This window comes from Phyllostomus hastatus, unplaced genomic scaffold (genome assembly GCF_019186645.2).
Source record: "Phyllostomus hastatus isolate PE091 unplaced genomic scaffold, TTU_PhHast_1.1 phas_contig_90, whole genome shotgun sequence".
NCBI lineage: Eukaryota > Metazoa > Chordata > Mammalia > Chiroptera > Phyllostomidae > Phyllostomus > Phyllostomus hastatus.
The window spans coordinates 10,030,543-10,042,788 of record NW_025333984.1 but is presented as its reverse complement, the minus strand read 5'-3'; the positions used below and the strand labels follow the sequence as shown (position 1 = coordinate 10,042,788).

Genomic DNA, 12,246 nt, shown 5'->3' with positions numbered 1-12,246 from the left:
AGTTTCATTTTTAACCAACTCCTATTTAAAATTTTTTTTCAGAGAACACCTTAGAAATGATAAAATAAACTGATTTCAGTTTGACTCCAAGTACTTTCAACTACTTCCCTGGAGAACTAGACAGGGATTTCCAATGTGTTGAGAACAGTGGTTAAGCTTCTCATTTCTCAATACATTAAATCTACCACAAACTTATCTAGAATAGGAAACAAAATCAATCTTCCTTCCAATAGGCAACATAGAAATAACATCTGTTTTAGATTAGTATCAGAGAATAGAACCTAAAAATGTCTGCAACCTAAGTCTTTTGTCAAGAGTAAATATATAAGTATACGAAGACTGCTTCAATATTTGCTATAAAGTATTAGAAAACTTCTCCCTTGTAGTTCTCACTGTCTGCATAGCTTCAATTCCCTTTAGAATATAGTAGCAGCAAACCTGCCTTTGACAGAAGAATGTAATGGAATCAAGTAACTCGTCTTGTGCCCAGATTACGAAAAAGCAAAGCTAACTAGTCCTTATGGTGAATGTTTGTGCTTATTCATTTTCAGTAGCTTCATTTTGTTTGTTTTAATGAGCTTAATGCATATATCTTTTGTGATAATTCTTCCAGTGAGGAGGGGGAAATGTCCATATCCCACCTAATCTAACAGTATAATCATTGTTACATAATTTTAAGACATAATTGAAATATAATGCCATCTTATCAGTCACAAGGCCACAAACATATTCATCAGGATACAGATGGTAATATCAACATGAACTATTAATTAGCATCTCAAATATTTGCTCAACCCCTGGCTGGTATGGTTCGGTGGATTGAGTGCCACCCTATGAACCGGAAGGTCACCAGTTCGATTCCCAGTCAGGGCACATGCCTGGGTTGTGGCCAGGCCCCCAGTTGGAGGTGTGTGAGAAGCGACCAATCGATACTTCTCTTGCACATTGATATTTCTCTACCTTTCTTTCCCCTCCCTTCCCCTCTCTCTAAAAATAAATAAATAAAACCTAAAAAAAAATAGTTGCTCAAATAGGAATCACTGAGGGGGAATTCACTTGCATAACAGAAATTTTTATTTCCCTAGTACAAAACAGTTCTTCCTTCATTGTAGAAGGAAACCAAAAACAATCACAAAGAAATTTCCCCCAATCAGTAGGTTTGTGCTCTTCTCCCTAAGTAATCCACTAACAGAAGATCACGAAGTATCTTTAAAGAAACAATTGTTTCTGCATGCTGCATATCTTACTATACCTATTGAAAACAGCTTTAGTACGCTATTCTAAATGATTAAGGGAAAAAACAAACTTTCTCCAACGGTTACCCATTTTAATGTGACTTTAAAAATAAATATTCTGTCTCAGTCCACATTCAAATAATTATTTCAGTCCCTTAATAAACTCTAAATAATTGATTTTTACCATTCTTTCCCACTTTTAAAATAGTTTGGTGCTATTGTAGAGATGGTGTCTCAGGTCCCTGAGAACAAAGACAGAATCTACTTTTTGTCAAAGGTCTGTGAAACAAACTGAATAAAATGTCTGAAATTCTATCAAGGACAGAAGTATTTTGTGACTACTTCTTAACATGAGTATTTAGCTTACCACCTTAGTTGTTCCCATTTTGTAGTAAAAAAGCAAACAGCACAAGCCTGAACTACTTGATTAAAATCAACATCTGAAAGTTGATTTCTCATAGGAAACTAATGTCAATCTGTACTTTAATTCTTAAAAATAAAACAACAAAAAAAGGAAATTTGATTAAGTAAAGTGCTACTTCTATTATCATTGTTAGAATAGAGACATAACCCACAAAAAATGAATAATGGGACATGTAGTTTTAACTTGAAATATACATTTATGAAAATGAAAGCATGCACTTGAGGAGGAAAGGGAACAGGAAATGTTTTAAAAAGACAACAGTTCCTGCACACAAGTACATTAATAGCTCTCACTCTACCTTAATATTTAAGTATTGTAGAATAATTTAATTTTTCTAACAAAGAAAGCAGTAGCCTAAAAAGAATGATATTGCTACAACAATTCCTGGAGAATGCATTTCTCTTACCAAGAAAATGGACCAAGACTTATAACTTGCGAATACAAGTCGAAATGAGAAAATAAATGCCAAATGAAAACTAAGACATGAAGGAAATGTTTCAAATAAAGCTTCAGCTGAATTTAGGGCACCCTTTAAGAAAAAAGAAAAAAACATACAAAAATAATACAGAAAAAAAGATTCAATTAACAAAGACTGCAATTTCTTAGAATTAGAAATTTCTATTTGCCATGACCAACCCCCTCCTATTTCCCTCCAAAGAATTCAGATCAAGCAACATCTAGTGAACATCCAAATGTACTTATGTTCTGAATGTGTAGAAGCATTTAGCAGCAGAATAAAAAGAATGGTAACAAAAACATTTTGCAATTAAATTTTAAAACTTTATTGTTAACTACCAATAAGACCTAAAAATTCTAATTGATATGTAATTTTTTAAAAGAATTAAGTCCAAACAAGTAAGTAGATGATAGTCAATAAATGCAAGTATTTCAAAATCTGACTAAGCATTGACATGAGGCTAATACCTACAGATTAAGAGCTTAGAACATAAATCCTACATTAAGGTTGCTTATGACACAATGAAATACCCAGCTCATCATATTAATGATTTCTATTGAAAACGTTTTCTCCATTGGATCTACCAGTACACACAAGTTTATTAGCTTATCCATGGCAAGTCCCATACTAATGTGAAATCATCAAGAAACTAAAACTCTAAAAAAAAGCTTCTGCACAGCAAAAGAAACCATCAACAAAAATGAAAAGGGAACCCACTGTATGGGAGAACATATTTGTGAATCACACCTCTGATAAGGGGTTAATATCCAAAATATATAAAGAACTTACACAATTCAATACCAGGAAGACAATGCAATTTAAAAATGAGCAAAGGACCTGAATAGATACTTCTCCAAAGAGGACAGAGGGCCCAGAAACATATGAAAAAAATGGTCAACTTCATTAATCAGTGAGATGAAAATTAAAACCATAAATAGATACCACCCCACATCTGTCAGAATGGCCATTATTAATAAATCAACAAACGACAAGTGCTGAAAAGGTTGTGGAGAAAAGGGAACCCTTGTGCACTGTTGGTGGCAATGCAGACTGGTACAGCCTGCATTCTGTGGAATGCAGTATGGAGTTTCCTCAGAAAAATTAAAAATGGAACTGCCTTCTGACCCAACAATCCCACTTTGGGAATATATCCTAAGAATCCTGAAACACCAATTAGAAAGAATATAAGGACCCCTATGTTTATAGCAGTGTTATTAACAATAGCCAAGATCTGGAAATAGCCCAAGTGTCCATCAGTAAATGACAGATAAAAAAAAGCTGTGGTTCATTTATACAGTGGAATAGTACTGGCCATAAAAAAGGAACTCTTCCTGGCTGGCATAGCTCAGTGGATTGAGCGCGGGCTGCAAACCAAAGTGTCGCAGGTTCGATTCCCAGTCAGGGCACATGCCTGGGTTGCAGGCCACGGCCCCCAGCAACCCCACATTGATGTTTCTCTCTCTCTTTCTCCCTCCCTTCCCTCTCTAAAAATAAATAAAATCTTAAAAAAAATAAAAAAAGGAACTCCTACCTTCTGTGACAGAATAGACGGACCTGGAAATTATTATGCTAAGTGAAATAAGCCAGTCAGACAAAGATAAACACCATATAATTTCATTTATATGTGGAATCGAATGAACAAAATAGAAACAAATAGAAAATAGAAACTGACAGCTGTCATACGGGTGGGGGAGGGGAACAGGATGAAAGAAGGCAAAGGGATTAGCCAAAGAACCTATATACATAACCCATAGACCCAGACAACAGTGCAGTGATGGCCTGAGGGAAAGGGGGGCCAGGGCTGGGTGGAGGTGGACAAAGGGGGAGAAAATGAGGACATCTGTAATAGTGTCAATAATAAAAAGTCAAGTTAAAAAGAAGGAAACACTTCAGCTGGTGTGGCTCAGTGGACTGAGTGCTGGCCTGCAAACCAAAGGGTCATGGGTTTGATTCCCAGTCAGGACATATGCCTGGATTGCAGGCCAGGTCCCCAGGGGGTCGGGGGGGGGATGTGAGAGTCAACCACACTCTGACGTTTCTTTGCCTCTCTTTCTCCCTCCCTTCCCCTCTCTCTAAAAATAAATAAAATTTTTAAAAATTAAAAAAACTAAAACTCTAATTCCAAAAAATAAAGCTATTAAATCCATATCTTGCATATGTCATAGTATTTGAAAGAGTTTGCATTAAGATGTGAAACTTGTGCCCCAGCTGGTGTGGCTCAGTGGGTTGAGTGTCAGCCTGTGAACCAAAGGGTCACTGGTTCAATTCCCAGTCAGGGCAAGTGCCTAGGTTGTGGGCCAGGTTCCCAGTGGGGGGGGAGGGTGTAAGAGATACAACCACATATTGATGTTTCTCTCTCTCTTTTTCTCCCTCCCTTCCCCTCTCTTTATCTAAAGATAAACAAATAAAAATCTTTTTAAAAAACTAACTCAAAAAAAAAATGTGAAACTTGTAAGAATAGATGTGTTACTGGAAAGAACACAATTATTATGGTTCAGTAGTCCTCCTTTGTCCTTTTGATATTGTCAAAGAAATCATTTTAAAAGTTCTGTAATGTACCATCTAAATCAATATCTCTGGAAAGAATAGGTTAGCTAGATATGTGATGGCAAAATACAGGGGGTGGGGGTTTCCTCCTAATTACCTAAAAAAACTTATTCTTCAAAGTGAAGACTTTCCATCTTAATAGACAGTTGCTTTTCATGAGGCACAATTAAGAATTATCCTCTCTTAAAGTTATATAAAATGCCCCATGTATCTCATATGGTGCTTTAACACTATGATGCTAAAGTTACTACAACTCCCAGAATACAGACTTACACTAGTAAGAAGTAACAGACAAGAAATGAATGTCATGAAATGCATCATGCATTTTTAAAAGGTAACGTTCAGTTAAGTTAAAGGCAATCTGCTAATTCATCTTGCTAAGAAGGAAAAATCCACCCAAGATATAATTTTAAATAGTGGTCATATTCTGAAAGCCAAATCTATATATGATTCACTAATAATTTGGTGGCACATTACCTGTTTTTTTGCTTGTTTCTTGAAGTGAACATATCCTCAAGATTTTATTGTCACAAAATAAAACAAAATATGAAGCTTAGAACTGGACTGCTTGGCCCTTTCTCTTCTTATCTCCCCCAGTTCAAAATGCTTGTGTCTCTTAATAGTCAGGATTCACTTAGATCTGCAGTTGGGCTCAGTGCATCAAGCCTCAGCACAATCTTCTTTGTAGTTCTAGCCTTTTTGCAGAAAAATCTTCTTAGTCTGCCCAACATAGCCACTCTACTTCCTGTCGTAGCTGCTTTCCCTGAGCACAGTGTCCTTGTCCTTCTGGTACTTTGTTACATTGTTGGGTTGATGGTGGCCACACTTCTTACAGAAAGCCACGTGGGTTTTTGTTCACCAGATTTGCTAGAGTGTTATCAGCACAGAAAAGCTTACCTTGGTTTTTAATATTTCCAGTTGCTGGTTTATTTTTAAGAGGCTGTTTTCAGACAAAGGAGGTGCTGTTTTATAATGAATTACAACACCATTTGTTCTAATAAAATGAAAATGCTAACACATCCATCTTTAGCAAGATAGAAAAAATCCAAGTTTAAACTATGTGCAACAAAGTATCAAATAAAAGACTAAGTACTGAATGGTGATGTGTTTGATTAAAAGATTTCATTGTGTCGCACAACTATCAAGTTTAAACTCTCTTTATATAACAGAATACAATTATAAAACTGACTATATCAATTTGGATCTACTCTAATTCAAACTACATTCCACAAGCCATGGAATAAGTATATTACATGCAACAGTTTTGAAGCAGCTCTTCAAACATAGGAACTATGACAGGTAGCATGCATCATGTAAATATACATAAAGTGAATCCAAAATTCCATTTGGACTACATCACTTTGTTTTTCTCCAAAGACTGCCTGCCAGTCAGAAGCCAAGCAGAATTTCACCTCCCAGCCCTAAAACCAGTCATTCCACGGTGGGAGTCACAATAGTAAAACTGTCAAAAACAGTTAGCTGGAAGGAGGAAGTTGAGCAATTTACAAAGATGACAACCCCTAAATAACTAAGTTGGACTTTAAAAGTAAACAATGAACTGATTTATCCTAATCTAATGCAGATGAAAATGATGGTTTGGTAACTTCCCATCCTGCCTTCCCTGCACACAAGGGACCTAATAGCTGTTTGTTAACTAGTAGTACAAGGATTTGGAAAATATTCCAAACAGTTAAAAATGAATATTCATCAAACTGATTTCTTTGTCAGTTAATAAGCCAATGAAAATTCTAAGCATATGCTAGAAAGTCTAGAGGGGGGGAAGCAGGACAATTGAACCAAAATAGATTTGAGACACAGTCCCCACTCTTCAAGGGTCTCTCAATTCATTAAGACTACAGATAAGAGTCAGGGACCAATTAATTGCTAACCGAAGTGGTACAGACTTTAAGCGCAAGAGCTGCACAGAAAGTTTAAATATCTAAAGACTGTAATAATAATATTACTTATAATAGTTATCACTTGAGCACTTATAATAAGCCAAGTACTTTACAGGCAATATTTAGTCTTCACAACAATCCTTTGAGTACTTATTCCCAATTTACTCAAGAGGAAACTGTCAAAGTGGTTAAGGAACTTATCCAAGGTCACTCAGCTAGTTAAGTGGCTAAGACTGGTGCTTACTCAGGCAATCCAATCTAGAGCTCATAGTTAAGACTAAGTAAGGCAGTGAGAGTGCAGTTGGGGAGGCCATATAGGCAGGCAACAATACCTGCGCACGCCTTCCCCGCGTTTCCTTCTAAGTAACTAAGTTCCCACCGTACACTGCACCAGCAACCGTAAACTGACCACTGCGGGGAAGTGGAGAGGGCAACGCGGTAAAATTGGCTAAAGAGTTAACTCATACAGGACTGAGCCTTAGCTAATAAAGCGATTCAAAGAAGAAAATTAGAAATAAATTATTTGTTTTTTAGTAGCTAGGGTTTGTTTTGATACTTAAACAATTTTTTTTTTCCGAGACAGCGCTGAAATTTTGGGCTAGGAAACTGCGGGTATGGCAAATTACTGTTATGTATTAGTGGAAAAAAAAAAGTTTTATGACTAAAGGAAACGCGTTATTCTGGGTACTCGAGAACCTTGGAGAGTTGCCAAAATTAGTTGCAGTCCCAGGACAAAATGGGGTTTAGGAAACATTTAATGACGAAAGTTGAGTCCAACCCGAAATGGCTCCTAAGGTGAAAAGACGGAGCAAAGAAATGCCGGTAGGTCTTCGGGAAAGCAGCAATGCTTACTACACTTCTCTCACGGCCTGCGGCGCGGTGCAAGGCCGGGACAGTCCGAAAGACCGCTCCCCGGGAAGACGTGAGGTGCCAACATGGGCTCTTCGCGACGCCCCGGGCTTCGCGGCGGCGGGCGGAGAGGAGGGGAGAGAGAGTCCAGGATGGTTCGCCCTCCTCGGGCAGAGGAGGCGCCAGGCTCCAAACTGCGGAGTCGAACGGGTGCAGAGTGAAGAGATGGGACAAGAGAGAGACGGAAAGTCCGAAACCCCCCGACGCGGGCCCGTAAAGAGAAAGGAACCAAGTGAGCTGAAGCGAAGAGGGGGACAAAAAAAAAGAGAGACCGAGCAGGAGCACGGGTACCCACAGGGGCGAAACGGGAGTTCTGCTAACAAGCAGCGTACGGCGGGCTAAGGAGATTTCGGCAAGGCCAGGGAAGGAAGGCGGTCCGCGCTGCTTAGCACAGCACCTCACCTCAGTTAGAAACTCCTAGCCAAACATCCACACCCGCCGCCCGGATGGGGGAGGGGGCACACCTCTCCCCCCCACCCCCAATCTCCCCCAATGTGTGAGAGCGCGGCTGACATCAAGGCCCGGCCTGGCGGTGCGCCCGCCTCCAGTCCCGACACTCACAATTCGCCTCTCCCCGATTTCTCCCAGTTCTTTATCCACTCTACGGGAACCAACACCGTTGCGGCCGCCATCTTCCCCTCACTAGTAGCAGAAGCCCGGATGTGTAGCATGAGAGCGAGAGGTCAAAGTGAAGCGCCGCCCACTAGGCATGCCGGGAACTGCGAATTCGCCTTTTGATTTCCCGCCCCACGGTCTTCTCCACCCCGCGGAAGCCCGAGGCCCCGTGGCAAACGAAGTCGCCCAGACCCGTGGGTCCCTTCACAGATGTCCTAGCTTCCCATTACAACAAGAAAAGTGCCATCCCGAGGCTGACTCATAGCCCTTATCTTCATGCGTAGTATCTACTGCAGGCTACTAATTCAAACATGTATTTTTAAAGCAGCTAATATGTGCTAGATGCCGGGACTAGAAAAACAATAAACCATGATACCAAGTGCCTCCTGTTAAGGCTCTAATTTTGTAGAGTCCATCATGCCAAAATTTGCATAACCTAAATGTAATCGTGAGGAACACTAGGCAAACCCATATTGAGAGACAGTCAACAAAATCACTGGCTTGCACTACTCAAAATCGCCGAGGTCACTAGAGACAGCTCTTCTAGATTAAAGGAGACTACAGACATAACAACTGATCCCCACCAGGAAAAAAAGCATTTTCTTATGCTACAGAAGGGACATTATTGGAACAATGGTCTATACTTTAAAATCTATAGGTTATGTAACATTGTATTAGTGTTATTAATACTGTTATTATGTCATTGATTGTAACACTGAAGTATTTACAGATAATGGGACCTTATGCTGCAACTTACTCAAAAAGGTATTCAGATAAAAAGAATGATTACACCAATGTAACATACTAACATTTTAGAAATCTGGGTGAAGGATGTACAGAGGTTCTCTCTTGTAGTTGACAATTTTTAACACTAAAAAGGCTTTATAAATACAACTTTGCTATCAACGGTGTAGCTCAGTTGATTGGAGCATCGTCTGATAGATTGAAGGGTCTCAGATTCCATCCCTGTTAGGGGCACGTATAGAGAAGGCAACCTGTTAGAGGCACGTAGAAAGGGTAACCAGTCTCTCTCTCTCTCTCTCTCTCTCCTCTCTCCCTTCCTCCCTCCAGTGTTGACATTCTGATGCAATCTGATGCATAGAGTGATGAGGTGATTTTAGGTAATTGTAAAGTCAAGCAATCTTATCATCTCAGTGAAAACAGATAAGTATATCAAGAATAAAACATATAAAAACAAAATATAAAATAATCAAAGCATGAATACAAAAGCTGTACCATTTGTGGGCCTGACCCCTGAAATGCTGAATATTGGAAATGGATGTTTATGAACTAAACACTTAGTTGTGTTAAATATACAAATTACAATTTCTAAAATAACAAAAAGATATTATATATCTTCCAAACTGCTGGGAAGAAGAAACACTGAAAGAGAGAAACAGAAAAAAAATATCAAACCTAAAAAAAGAGAGGAGGAAAAATTCCTTTAAAGGTGGGACGAAGAGAACAGAGAAAGATGGTAGGGTTAACCTTCAATATATCAGGAACTGTATAAAATATAAATGAACTAAATGTTCCTGTTAAAAGTAAAGATTGTCAGATTGGATTTAAAGTAGTCTAGCTGTTTTAAGAGACATCCTTAAAACACAGAGACACAGAGTTTGAAAGTAAAAATGATGGGGAAAATATACCAGTCAAATACTAAGATCTATAAAATTAAGCTGTTCCAGCTCAATTAATATCAGATAAAACAGATTTTAAGGGGAAAATAATCACTAGATTTAAAGAGGGTAACTGTACATTGAGAAAAATTTCAATTCACCAGGAAAATGTAATAATCCTAATCTGAAATGTACTCAACCTCTTTGAAATATATGAAGCAAAAATTAACACAACTAAAAGGAGAAATAGACAAATCCACCACCCCAATGAGAGTCTTTAATTCATCTCTCAGAAATAAAGCAGATTAACAATAGGTAAAAAATAATACTCTGGTTTCTCTTCAGATCGTATAAATCTTTCGCCTTTTACAATAGGTAAAAATGTAGAAAATATGAATATTAAGTGAACACATTTAATCTAGTAGATATACATAGAATGCAATAGTTAGCAAATGGAAAATAAACACTTATATTTGGAAATTTAAAAAACATACATTGAAATAAATTACAAGTCAAAGTGTTACAGTAGAATGAGTGACCAGAGAGGACATAAAGGCAGCACCCTCACCATTGCAATCTAATAATGAACTTAATACAGGAGGCTAAAAGCAAAGGCTCACCCATTGACCCAGTTGTCCTGAGTCTGGTTTGATAAGGCTGCCAGGCATTCTGAACAAGTAAACTATGATAGTGCAGAGGGGAAGCCCTTGAAAGTCTGTGCATATCATCTCTACTAGCTGGGAAAAGAAAAACCTTGAGCCTAAGGCCTGGAAGGGAGAAGGGGAGGGACTACAGTACCCAAAGAAAAACCCATAAAACAACTTTGGTTAACTGCCTGCCTCCTGTCATGTATGCAACATGAACAAGTAGAGTCTGGAGCAAGATAAGGATTTAGGCTAAGACACCCCATGCATACCTACGTTTGGGTAGTAACATCTTCAGTGGAGGGGAGCTGGCACCACGTTTGTCCATCAATCAATATGTAATTCCCTCACCCCCATCTTGCCAACTACATAAGCCCTCAGAACAAAGGACTCACTCTCTTGGTTCTTTTTGCTACTTGGGGGGCTCCTGGCTACCTGGCCTCTGGCCACCAGGCCCCTGACCACCTCTTTTGGCCACCTAGCCTCTGGCCATCCTGATTTTACCACTCTTGCTTTTGCAACCCCTACTATTGCTTTCCCATTAGAATTTAGCACTAATAAAACTTGCTTGCATGTTAGTAGGCTTACTGATCTGTAATTCTTTACCGAATTGGTAAGAAGAACTGGGTTTCTGGGATTTTCTCCTGCAACAAAAGGAAAAGGTCATACTAAAAATTAGAGTACTTAAAACAGAACAGTAATGAAAATGTTACATATCTATACTAATAAAAAACATGATGGGTTGCCACTAAAGTAATATTTAGAAAGAAATTTATATCATCAAACCTTTGTATTATTAAAGAAACAAGGCTGTAAATAAAAAAGCTAAGCATCAATTTAAGAAGTTGTAAAAACAATAACAGGAAATGAAAGAAAGCAGACATCAGGATATTTTAAAATAGCAAATACTAAGAAAAATAATTATATCCAATAGAAAAGATCAACAAAACCAAAAATTGGTTGGTTGAAAAGTCTAATAAAATTGACAAACCTCTAGCAATACTGATTATTAAAAAAAGAGAGAAGGTACATTATAAACAAATATTAAGAACTGTTTAGATTGGGTTCATGACAGGAAATTTATGACATACTCAAAGGAGATAATTAATGATATTTTCATTGAGGAACCGTGCATAAGGGTGTGTGCAGGATTAAAAGAAACCAACAAATGGATGGTAAAGCAGCACTTTAGGTACTAAAAGTAGTACACCTAAGCCTGAAGGGTCAAGGGAAGGGAGTGGTTAGCAAAAACTAAGGAAATAAGGAAAAGTAAAACAAAATGAAACAATAAGGAAAGGAACATTCAACAGAAACTGTGGCCTTTGATAGTGGAATTATTGCCAACTCACATCCCAGCAGGGAGGGAGTCTGGGGAATAAATACCCTGAAGTTTCTCTCCCTCCATCATCTGATCTGCTGATACCTTTCATTGGCTGATGGCTACTGGAAGCCGTAATGCAATAGAGAAATGAAGTTGATAGGGGTTAGAAAACCGAGCAGGGTGGAAGGTAGATCTTGAAAGGAAAAACAGAATTTCCAGCACTCACCATTCCTGTTGCCCCTCTACACTACTCTTACCCTTTGTCCAGATGAAAAACCCATACATTTAAACAGAATGTACAAAGTCCCATCAGCTACTGTATCATTACAGGGTGATGTCAATTCATTCATACTCTCACTTGAAATATAAAGTATTAGTCACCACCAGTGCTTTTCATACAAAGTAGAAGGGAAAAGGGGACTATAAACATAGAACACAGTTGCTATAGTCCCTGCTTCTGTAGCTAGAAGCATGCTCTAAATTGATAATCATAGCTTCCTTTTTCTGCTACTCACTCCATGTTTCTCTTGCCTTCTGTTGGCATCACAGTAAAATAAGATACATTACTTGGTGCAGT

At 38.4% G+C, this 12,246-nt stretch overlaps 1 protein-coding gene across 7 annotated transcripts in view; it reads right to left on the bottom strand.

The window, feature by feature from the left end:
* The window catches only part of THOC2 (THO complex 2), a 117,834-nt gene extending 109,711 nt beyond the window's left edge, over positions 1–8,123 (bottom strand). For all 7 annotated transcript variants that reach the window (XM_045852173.1, XM_045852169.1, XM_045852168.1 and 4 more), the window contains exon 1: positions 8,032–8,123. In XM_045852173.1, the coding sequence (XP_045708129.1) occupies positions 8,032–8,102 (71 nt within the window). In that variant the 5' untranslated portion in view covers positions 8,103–8,123. The remainder of the gene's footprint in view (positions 1–8,031) is intronic.
* Between the last annotated feature and the right edge of the window lie 4,123 nt (positions 8,124–12,246).